Here is a 10,573-nt window from a genome sequence, read left to right as displayed (position 1 = left end):
AATTAGGGAGTTTCAGGACAACAAAACAACCCCTACCCCCCCCCCCAAAAAAAACCCCACAATTAATACCTGGGGTAGTGGCACAGGACAGCAGCAAGTCTGAGGTCAGCCTGGGCTAGATGATAAATTCAAGGCCAACCCGAAATCTTATCTCAAGAACTGTAGTTTGCACATTTCTGTAATCCCAGTTTGTAAGGAGGTGAAGGAAGGCAGAAGGTTCGGGAGTAGGCTAGAGGCCATCCTAGGATACAAGAGCCTCATCTTTTAATTAATTATTTATTTTTGTTTTTTCGAGGCAAGGTTTCTTTGTGTAGCCTGTCCTGGACTCGCTTTGTAGACCAGCCTGGCCTCAAACTCACATAGATCCGCCTGCCACATGAACCTCATCTTTAAAAAAAAAAAATTAAGAAATTAAAAGAAATAAAAATTTAAAAAAAGCGGGAGACCCACATCAGAAAGATCGCTGTTACTTCGTAGATTCCAGACCAGGCACAAGGTGGCGCAGCAGAGCTCAGTCCAGGCTCCTAAGGTCTTGGCCAGGGGCCGTCAATGTCCTGTGGTCTAGGCATGGGAGTCTCCAGGATTTGGGTTCAGGAGCCTAGAGGATCCTTAACTTGGCACTAGCTCCCCGAAGCTATGTCCATCTGCTTCTCTTGGTAGCCCACCTCGGCCACTTCCAGAAATGGGCAAAGCTTCCTCCGCTCCTCCAGGAAGCCAAGCTCCGCCCGCCCCTTCCCGGCCCCTGGGGCTGCGCGCAGCAGCTCCCGCCTCTCCAGCTCCACCCCGGTCCAAGTAAGTCTTGGCGCTTCCGGCCCCTGGGGGAGGCACAGGAGTGGCCCTCCGGTGTCGCTGTCCCCGGATTCAGGATGAGTCCTGCCCTTTGGGTGGCAGTCCAGCCCGCCCCCCCCCCCGGCTCCTCCCTCCCAACCCTCCCCACCATCCTTCCGTTCCCCGGGCCGTGCCCTGCCCTGCGCCCTGCCCTGCCCCCACGGCCGCCAGGAAGGACGCAGCCTGGGTCCCGTGCCAGGGCTGTGAGTGTGCGGCCCCTCCCAGCTCGGCCAGGAATGCAGCTGGACCGCGGGGGCGGCCGCAGACTCCCGGCTCCGGCCAAGGCCCAGCGCTGCGCTCAGGCAGGCAGGTGGCCCCGGCTTGCCCGGACCTGGATTGCTTTTAAAGCTGCCTGCCCCTGAAGGTCCTGCCTTTATTTAAGGAGATCTCCTGAAAGCTTTGCTCAGAGGTTACTTTGGGGGGGTGGGGGGGTGGGTGCATTTTATTCCACTATAGCTGCGAGGGGGAGGATGTCGCCGAGTTTGATGTTATTTCATCCCAGGTCAGTACAGATGTAAAGAAACACACAGACTTGCTATTTCCCAAAGCTGTTTTTAATTTCAAAAAAATTATGAGGTCTCTTCCCACACTGGGGATAATGGGATGGGATAGCCCAGACTATTATCCCACGGTGGGGTGGGGTGGCGATCAGTGCAAACTCCCGCCTGGAACACACTGCAGTCACTGGGTCCTGTCATTCCACCACTGGGGACTTACTTTCAACACCCTCCCCGGTTAGGACAGGTGACAGCTGGATACGAAGTTGCCCAGGACTCAGTACTGTCTCTCCAAAGTGGCCCTGGCCCTCTTATGTGAGGGAAAGCCACCCGTGGCATGCCAAGGTGGACTGGTCTACCCACTAGGCTCAAGTCAAGATGCCAGCCATCCCTGGGTCTAAAGGTCAGCGCCCAGGCCCCGGCGGCCGCTCCAGTGCCTGTGTGCCTACTAGTACGTCCATGAGGTAGTCTAGCTCAGCCTCGTCCAGCTCTGGGGTTTCCTCCTTGGCTGGACCATTCTCAGGGCCAGGTTTGAGATCCTCAGAGGCCGGTACCCAGAGTTCGCTGTCATACATGGAGGTATCAATGTCCTCAAATAAACCCTCCAGCCCATCGTCCAGCAGACAGCCAGTGGCTGGGCCTAACAAGTCCAAGGATCCCAGGGTGGGTGGGACACCGGCTACGGCCCGGCCCGGAGGCCCGTCCTCAGCTTGGGGTTGGGGGGCCTGGTTTAGGTCCTCAATATGGTCCAGATCTTCCAGAAGGCTGGCCATGGAGGCTGAGAGGCCAGCGTCTGAACTAGCCAGAAGGCTATCTGCCACAGAGGGGGCCGGGGGTGACACGGGCACAGGTGTCAGGGCAGCCGCAGTAGGTTCCATGGACGCCTGGATGCGCCGCAGCGTGTTCACCACCAGCACCAGGTGCCGGAGGTCCGGCTCGCTCTGGCGCAGGCTGTGGTGGAGTTTGAGCACCGAGAGGTCAAAGAGCGAGCTGGAAGCCACGGCCGGAGGGGTCTGCGCCACCCCTGGGTGGCTTTGATCCAACCACCAGGAATCCACAGAGAGGACTTCCTTCTCTTCCTCCTCTTCCTCTTCCTCCCGCTTTCGCTTTAGCCGCTTGCTCAGCATCATCTGTAGGGAGGAAGGAGCCACTCAGTTATGGAAAAGCCAACCGTCCCTTCGCACCCGGCACTGACCACCGCTGTCAGTGTGATCCTGACAAGTCAATTAGCCTCCAAGTCTAGGGGTTCTAAGCCAATTCTTGCTGAGGATGAAACCTAGGGCTTCCTTCATGTAAAGCAAACTTTCTACCGACTCTGCTACACCTCTCCCCGGGCCCCCTCAGTGAACTTCTAAAATACTGATAGCACCTACATTATAAATTGCATTACAGATTAGATTAAAAGAACCAGGTAAGTGTGGTGGAACACGCCTGTAATCCCGGCACTTGGGAGGCGAGAGGCAGAGGCAGGTGCATCTCTGTGAGTTTTGAGGCCAGCCCGAAGTACAAAGCAGGCAGGCAAGGCTACACTGAGAAACACTGTCTCGAAAAACCAGCCAAACAACAACGACCAAAAAAAAAAAAAAAAAAAGAAAGAAAGAAAGAAAAAGAAAAAGAAAAGCCCTTGCAACATAGGTACTAGTACTTTTAAACTGTGTGTGTGTATGTGTGTGTGTGTGTGTGTGTGTGTGTGTGTGTGTGAGCGACTGCAGATGCCCAAAGAAGCCAGCTGCTGGAGCCCCTAGAGCTGGGGTTACAGGCAGCTGTGAGCCATCCGATGTGGGTGCTGGGACCTGAACTCAGGTCTTCTGTACGAAGAGCAAACTCTTAAGCCACACAATTAGTACTTATTTATAAGTACTTTTTTGGGGGGGTTGCTGTGTTGACACCGGGCTGCCTCACACTGCAGTTCAGGCTGGCCGCCTAATTTCAGGCAATCCTCCTGCCCCAGTCTCCCCAGGGTTAGGATCGCAGGTGTGTGCCACCTCTTGGTTGCAAGTGCAGCCACCTTACACATAAGAGTAGCCGCTCTGTATGGGAAACTACGTAATCAACTGCAGCTAACGCACACAAAGTGGTAGGAAGGTGCCGTCCTGGAGGTAGTCAAGGCAGCTTTTTTGTTTTTAAAGGAAGGTAACACTGGTGCTGAGCCCAGACGTGTGCGTGTATGTAGCGTAGGCTAAGGAGAACCAGGGCCGGGCCAAAGAAAGACCGGGAGAGGTAAACTGGGGGGTGGTGGGGGTGGTGGTGGGGGGAGGTTGAGAAAAACCCACAAGGAGCAGGCGCGCAGTGACACAGGAGGAGTCCCGGTGGGGGTGGGGCGCAGGCCTGAGGAGGAGCGGGCGGGAATAATAGGCTAGGATTTTTCAGTGACAGGGCAGAGTCCTGGAGGGGGGCGTCGAGGCAGGGAGATGACGAGCGGCGGTGTTAGCCGGCCCCACTAGGGGGATCCCGGTTAGCTGCTGCCTAGGAGAAGGCTGGTTGGTGGTGGGGGGGCAGCGTCGGCCGAGGAAGTTTACGGATACAAGTGGGGGCCTGAGCTGCCTTTCCGAGGCTGCTGCAGCCGCTCGGATGCTGGCCGCTTGAGTTTAAAGCCTAAGCTGTTTAGTAGTCGCTCAAGGAAGTGGTGGATTCTGAACTTGACTGAGTCAAGAGGGCTCACGGGGGTCGGGGGGGGGGGTCAGCCCTGGAGGGCCGCGGGAATAAAGCCATTGACAGAAGTTTTGAAAATCGGTACTTTCTTCCAGAGTGAGAGGGCTAGCGTTGGGGGGCCGGGGGGGGGCGGGCATAAAAGCTAATCTACCGGGAGAGGGGACACAAAAGCTTCAGGGTCTCAGTCCCCGGGAAAAACTGCCTAGACCTGGCATTACACTAAAAATCCAGTCTTTGCCCTTTACGCGAAAGACCCGGGAGTCGGGAACCGCAGGAATTCAGCCTCCTCCACCACCACCCCCGCCCCCCAGCACCCCCGGACTCCGCCTCCTCCCCTCACCCCGCACCCCCGCCAGCCCGAGTCCCGGCGCCCTCTAGCGACGGCCGGGATCCCCGGGCCTGGGTTTTCCCCGGGGACTCCGGCCCCACTGACCCCGGGAACCTCTCCACTCCCCACAGTCCCGACGCCTTTGCCTCCCCGGGGCCACTGAGAGCCGCGACCCCCACGGGCCCGCTCAGCGATCCGGACCTCCCCTCGCTTCCGGAAGGCAGCGGAGGCGGCTCCTCCCGGAGCGGCGGCGGCGGCAGCGGCGGCGGCGGGGGCGGGTGAGTCACGCAGCCGGAGCCAGGGAGCCGGCGCCTCCGCCCCCTTCTCGGGCTCCGGCGTGATTCACCTAGCCCGGCCCGGCCCGGGAAGGCGACACGTACAGGCCCCTGGCCGCCTCGATCCCGGACAGCCCCGGTGAGCATCTACCTAACCGGGGGATCGAACACGCTAGAGAACCGGGTCGCCCGTACCCAAGTCTTCACCACCACCGTCCCCCCCCCCCACCCCCCCACCCCCGCCAACCAGGCCCCTTCATTTACATACCCAGATCACTCGCCGCCAATCAGAACGAAGAGGGAGCCACACGCAGCCAATCAGGAAGCGGCGGCAGGAGCATCGCTCGCTCGCCCGGCTCCGGCAACCGACACCCGGGACGGTAGACGCCGTTCTGACTCCGGCGCACGACTCCAGACACTCGACTATCCCTAGGCTCCGCCCACTCGCGTGGCGGCCCCGCCCCCAGCGCAGGGCTCGGCCCCTGATTGGTGGTGGTGGGCGGGGCCTGAAAGGGGGCGGTTCCAAGAGCAGGGAGCAGGCTGTCTCTAAAAGCGCATGCCCGTGGGGGGGACGGGACAGACCGACTGCCCAAAGGGACAAATGCTAGTGGTGATTTCTTCCCCTGTGGGGCAGTGACAGGTAGGGGGCTTTGCGGTCTGTAAAATACAGGCCGGTCATTTCATGTGTGGTTTTTGGGAGAACGTATGGCTTATGGGAGAAGGTGGGGGCGGTGGTGGTGGTGATGGTGGTGATGGTGAGAGACAAAGTTTGTTAAATCGGCCCCGACCTCTTGAGAGTCAGAAAATTTAAGACTTCCTCAGTTGGGAGTGCCATGACTAGACTCAACTACAGTGGTACAGCCGGACCCTGCTATGGTTAAAGACAGGAGTCAGGTGGGGACGGAATGACACCAGGGTCACATCCTGGACATCGGTTCCGGAGTAGCTGTTGTGACTTTGGGACAACACTTTTAAGTCCCTCAGAATGTCAATTTTCCTGCAGGGCGTGGATGTTGACACCCATAACCCCCAGCATGGGAAGACTGAAGCAGGGGGGTTGTTTTGAGTTTGAGGCCAGACTGGTCTATGTGGTGTGTTCCAGGCCAGCCAGGACTTGAGGGTGAGGATACTGTGTCAGAACAAACAAACCAAAGACAAATGTTTTGTTGTTGTGGTTGTTGTTATTTTGTCTTTGGAAATGGTCTCACCCAGTTGCCCAAGTTAGCGTGGCAAACAGCAATGGTCGAAGGCTCTCTCAAGTTCCAGCCTCTCCAGTGACTGGAACCACACAGGCTTGTGCCATATCTAATAGTCTTTTTGTTTGTTTGTTTGGCTTTTTAGTTTTGGTGGAGTGTTGTTGTTGTTGTTGTTGTTTATGTATACAGTGCACATCAGATCACATTATAGATGGCTGTGAGCCACCATGTGGTTGCTGGGAATTGAACTCATGACCTCTGGAAGAGCAGTCAGTGCTCTTAACCTCTGAACCATCTCTCCAGCCCCATGTTGTTGTTTTTGAGACAGAATTTTTCTGTGTAACAGCCATAACTGTGTCCTGGAACTCAGAGATCTGTCAGGCTTTGGGATTTGTTTGTTTGTTTGTTTGTTTGTTTTTGTTTTTTCGAGACAAGGTTTCTCTGTGTAATAACCCTGGCTAATCTGGACTCACTTTGTACACCAGGCTGGCCTCCAATTCACAGAGATCTGCCTGCCTCTGCCTCCTGAGTGCTGGGAGGCCCGGCCAGCCTTTGGGAACAAAGGAGTGCACAACACATCTGGCCTCCAGCTAGTCTTAAAAGATGCCCAGAGAGGAACAGTTTAGTGAAAGAGAACTTGCCTAGTATTCCAGCATATGAAACACCTGGGTTTGATTACAGCACTAAAACATAAAATAAAAACAGCCTCTAAGAGTAGAATTTTTTGTTTGTTTGTTTGTTTGGATTTTCAAGACAGGGTTTCGCTGTGTAGCCTTGGCTGTCCTGGACTTGCTTTGTAGACCAGGCAGGCCTCGAACTCACAGCGATCCACCTGCCTCTGCCTCCTAAGTGCTGGGATTAAAGACATGCACCACCATGCCTGGCAAGAGTAAGATGTTTAAGGCCCGGGGAGGTGCCTCAGCAGCACACAGCACTTGTTAATCCTCCAGAGGACCAGGTTCAGTTCCCAGCACCTGTACACAGCTTACAATTAATTGCCTGTAACTATAGTTCTAATAGATCCAACACCCTTTTCTGGCCTTCTCAGGCACCTGACACACATAATACATATGCAGACAAGAAAGCACATACACATAAGTACAAATAAATAAAAAGTTTTTAGAAACAGTAGACTGTTAGGTTGCTGAGGTGACTGGGGGCAGTGGTAAAGGTGCCTGTGCTGCTAAGTGACAAGCTGAGTTCTGTCTCCAGGTCTTACATTCCTGCACAACCAGGGATACATAGAGGAACCTGTTTTAGCCGGGCGTGGTAGGGCACGCCTTTAATCCCAGCACTGGGGAGGCAGAGGCAGGCGGGTCACTGTGAATTGGAGGTCAGCCTGATCTACAAAGTGAGTCCAGGACTAAGGCTACAGAGAGAACTGTCTTACCGCCCCCCCCCAAAAAAAACCCCAAAGCAGGGCATGGTAGTGCACCCCTTTAATCCCAGCACTCAGGAGGCAGAGGTAGGCGGGGCTCTGTGAGTTCAAGGTCAGCCTGGTCTACAAAGTAACTCCAGGATAGCCAGGACTACAAGAGAAACCTTGTCTCGAAAAAACAAAAAAAAGAAAGAAAGGAGAAACAAAACAAATATATAAACAAAAAGAAAGAAATTCTGTCTCAAAAAACCCCAAAACAACAAACAAACAAAAAAGCTACTCTGTGAAGCTGGTGGGTGTGGTTCAGCCATTAGGAGCACATGGTGGTCCGACAGTTACAGTTATCTGTAACTCCTGTTCTCGGGAGTCAGATGTCCTGCTCTGGCTTCTGTGGGTACCAGACACAAATGTGGTACATAGACACACATGTAGGCAAAACACCGATATACACAAAATAAAACAATACTTAAAAAAAAAAAAGCTATTCTGTTATCAATAAAGATTCAAGCATTTAGCTGGGCGTGGTGGCACACGCCTTTAAACCCAGCATCCAGGAGGCAGAGGCAGGTGGATCTCTGTGAATTCAAGGCCAGCCTGGTCTACAAAGTGAGTTCAGGACAGCCAAGGCTACACAGAGAAACCCTGTCTCAAAACAAAACAAAAACCAATAAAAATAAAAAGATTCAAGCATTGTCTTTTATTTAATTATTTTTATTTTCTGTGCACTGGTGTTTTGCCTGCATGTGTGTCTGTGTGAGGTGGCAGAAGCCGTGGAACAGAAATTAAGGACAGGTGTGACTGGCCATGTGGGTGCTGGGAATTGAACTTGGGTCCTCTGGAAGAGCAGCCAGTGCTTTTAACCATTGAGCTATCTCTCCAGCCCTGAAACATTTTACACACACACACACACCACACAAAACTAAACTGGGTGTGGTGGCACACACCTTTATTCCCAGCACTCGGGAGGCAGGTGGATCTCTAGGTTCAAGGCCAGCCTGATCTACAGATCGAATTCCAAGAGAGCCAGGGCTACACAAAGAAACCTGTCTTGAAAAGACAGAGAGAGAGAGAGAGAGAGAGAGAGAGAGAGAGAGAGAGAGAGAGAGAGGGAGAGAGAATAGTGGAGGCAGGAGAGCTGGCTGAGTGGCTAAGAGCACATGCTGTTCCTACAGAGGGCCCAGGTTTGGTTCCCAGCACCCACATGGCAGCTTACAACTATTCTTACCTCCTGTTTCTGCTGAGCATGGTGGCGCAGACCAGTAATCCCAGCACTTTGAGAGGCAGAGGCAGGCGGATCGCTGTGAGTTCGAGGCCAGCCTGGTCTACAAAGTGAGTTCAGGACAGCCAAGGCTACACAGAGAAACCCTGTCTCAGAACAAAACAAAACACACTCCTGTTTCAGGGATATAACACCCTCTTGGTTGTTCAGGCACCAGGCACACATTTGGTTCATTGACATACATTCAGGCAAAACACATATCTATAAAGTTAAAAAAAAAAAAAGTAAGTCCTTAATTATTTGTTTGTTTTTCGAGACAGGTTTTCTCTGTGTAGCTCTGGCTGCCTTGGAACTCTTTCTGTAGACAAGGCAGTCCTCGAACTCACAGAGATCTGACTGCTTTTGGCTCCCAACTGCTTGGAGTAAAGGCATGCACCTGCGCCACCACTCCCCAGCTAAATACATCTTTTTTTCAAAAAAGAGAATAGTAAAGGCACAGTGGGACACACCTACAATCCTAGCACACGGGAGGCAGAGGCAGGCGGATCGCTGTGAGTTCCAGGCCCGCCTAGTCTACAAAGTGAGTCCAGGACAGCGAAGGCTACACAGAGAGACCCTGTCTCAAAAAACAAACAAAACAAAACAAACAAAAAACCACAAAAGGTGTGCCATTTGGACTAGGGTGTGAGGATATGTGATAGTTTCCCTGAGACAGGGTCTCTGTAGTCCAGGCTGGCCTAGAACTCTGTTGTTGAGAATTCTCTTTAAGCTCTGACCCTTCTGCAGTGACCTTTCCAGTGACAGGATCTGAGAGGAACACAGCGCTTCTCAACTTCCCTAACTCTGCAGCACTCTAATCCAGTTCCTCATGTGGAGGTCACCCCCTACCTTAAATTATCTCCGTTGCTGCTTCATAACTGTAATTTTTTGCTGCTGTTATGAATCGTAATGTAAATATCTGTTAGGCGACTCCCCCCCTCCCCCGCGCGAAAGGGTCATTCGACACCCCCCCAAAGGGGTCACGACCCACAGGTTGAGAACTGCGGGACTAAGGTGTTGCTGTCTAAGCTGAGACTTGGCAGCAAAGTGAGGGAGGAAGAATGTCAAAGGGGAGGGTCAGTGCAAAGGCCCTGAGGCGCTGTTTGTCAGGGACCACAGAGAGGAAGAGAAGTCCTTAGAAGGTTCAGATCTCGAGGCCAGCCTGGTCTACAAAGCGAGGCCAGGATAGCCAAGGCTACACAGAGAGACCTGTCTCCAAAAACCAAAAAAAAAAGTTTCAGACCTTTGTCCATATTGAACGAAGTGAGATGACAAGACCCTTGAAGAGGGCTAAATGAAAAAGGAAGAAAGGAACAAAGAAAGAAGAGAAGAGATCTGCTTCTGATAAGAGACTCGAAGGGAACTGGACAGGGCGAAATGGCAGAGAGACCTAAAGGAGAGGTGCCAGCTTCCAGGGTAGTCGGCGGGAGCCTCCCTGAGGAGGTGACTTTGAGGCTGGGACTAGAAAGTGGAGGAGTTAGGAATTCAGGAATTGGGGACGGGGGAGGGAGGGAGGGAGGGAGAGAGAGAGAGAGAGAGAGAGAGAGAGGGAGAGAGGGAGAGAGGGAGAGAGGGAGAGAGGGAGAGAGGGAGAGAGAGAGAGCCTTGAGAAATGAAACCAGAGCCAAGCCACCGGGCCTGGCAGGCGAGGAAAAAGGGGGAAATCTCGCCAGCTGGGGAGAGAGGGAGGGAGCGAGGGAGGGAGGGAAGGAGGATGGTTCGGGTTCGGGGGAGCGTCCCGCCCCTAGCCAGCCGCCCCACCCGGCCCCTGGGGAGGGAGGAGGCGCCAGGGCGGCTGCTGGCCTCCGCTGCTGCCTCCCCAGGTCTCCTGCCCGCCGGCCAGCACGTTCCGAGGGTGGGCAGGTGGGTGGGACTCGGCCATAGCGCCACGCCCAGGGCCTCCGCGGCCCATCCCCCCCCCCCCCCCCCCCCCCCCCCCGCCCATCACCACAGTCCGGCCCGGGAGGGCGGGTTGGGGAAGGTGGACTCTGGCCTCTGGGGTTGGTCCCTCGGCAGGGCCAGCCTTTCCACTTCTGGGGCCAGTTCTTAATTAGGGAAGGAGCTGGGCCGCTCTGAGTCTCCTGTCTGTTCGCCTGGAAATTGGGGGGGGAGGGGGGGGCGGGCGGCGGTGCTTCTGAGATTGGCTGGTTGCTGCTAACAA

The 10,573-nt window shown here is 54.4% G+C and overlaps 1 protein-coding gene across 1 annotated transcript; it reads right to left on the bottom strand.

Annotated features, from left to right (window-relative positions):
- Positions 1–1,360: 1,360 nt before the first annotated feature.
- On the bottom strand, positions 1,361–5,011 carry SERTAD1 (SERTA domain containing 1). Its single transcript, XM_084770914.1, has 2 exons — positions 4,849–5,011; positions 1,361–2,455 (listed from the first exon to the last, which is right to left on the bottom strand). Exon 2 carries the CDS (start codon positions 2,453–2,455, stop codon positions 1,730–1,732), a length of 726 nt encoding a protein of 241 aa, XP_084627040.1. The 5' UTR covers positions 4,849–5,011; the 3' UTR covers positions 1,361–1,729.
- Positions 5,012–10,573: the final 5,562 nt, after the last annotated feature.

The sequence above is a fragment of the Acomys minous genome (genome assembly GCF_964271855.1).
Source record: "Acomys minous genome assembly, chromosome: 20".
NCBI lineage: Eukaryota > Metazoa > Chordata > Mammalia > Rodentia > Muridae > Acomys > Acomys minous.
This window is presented reverse-complemented; position numbering and strand designations above follow the sequence as displayed.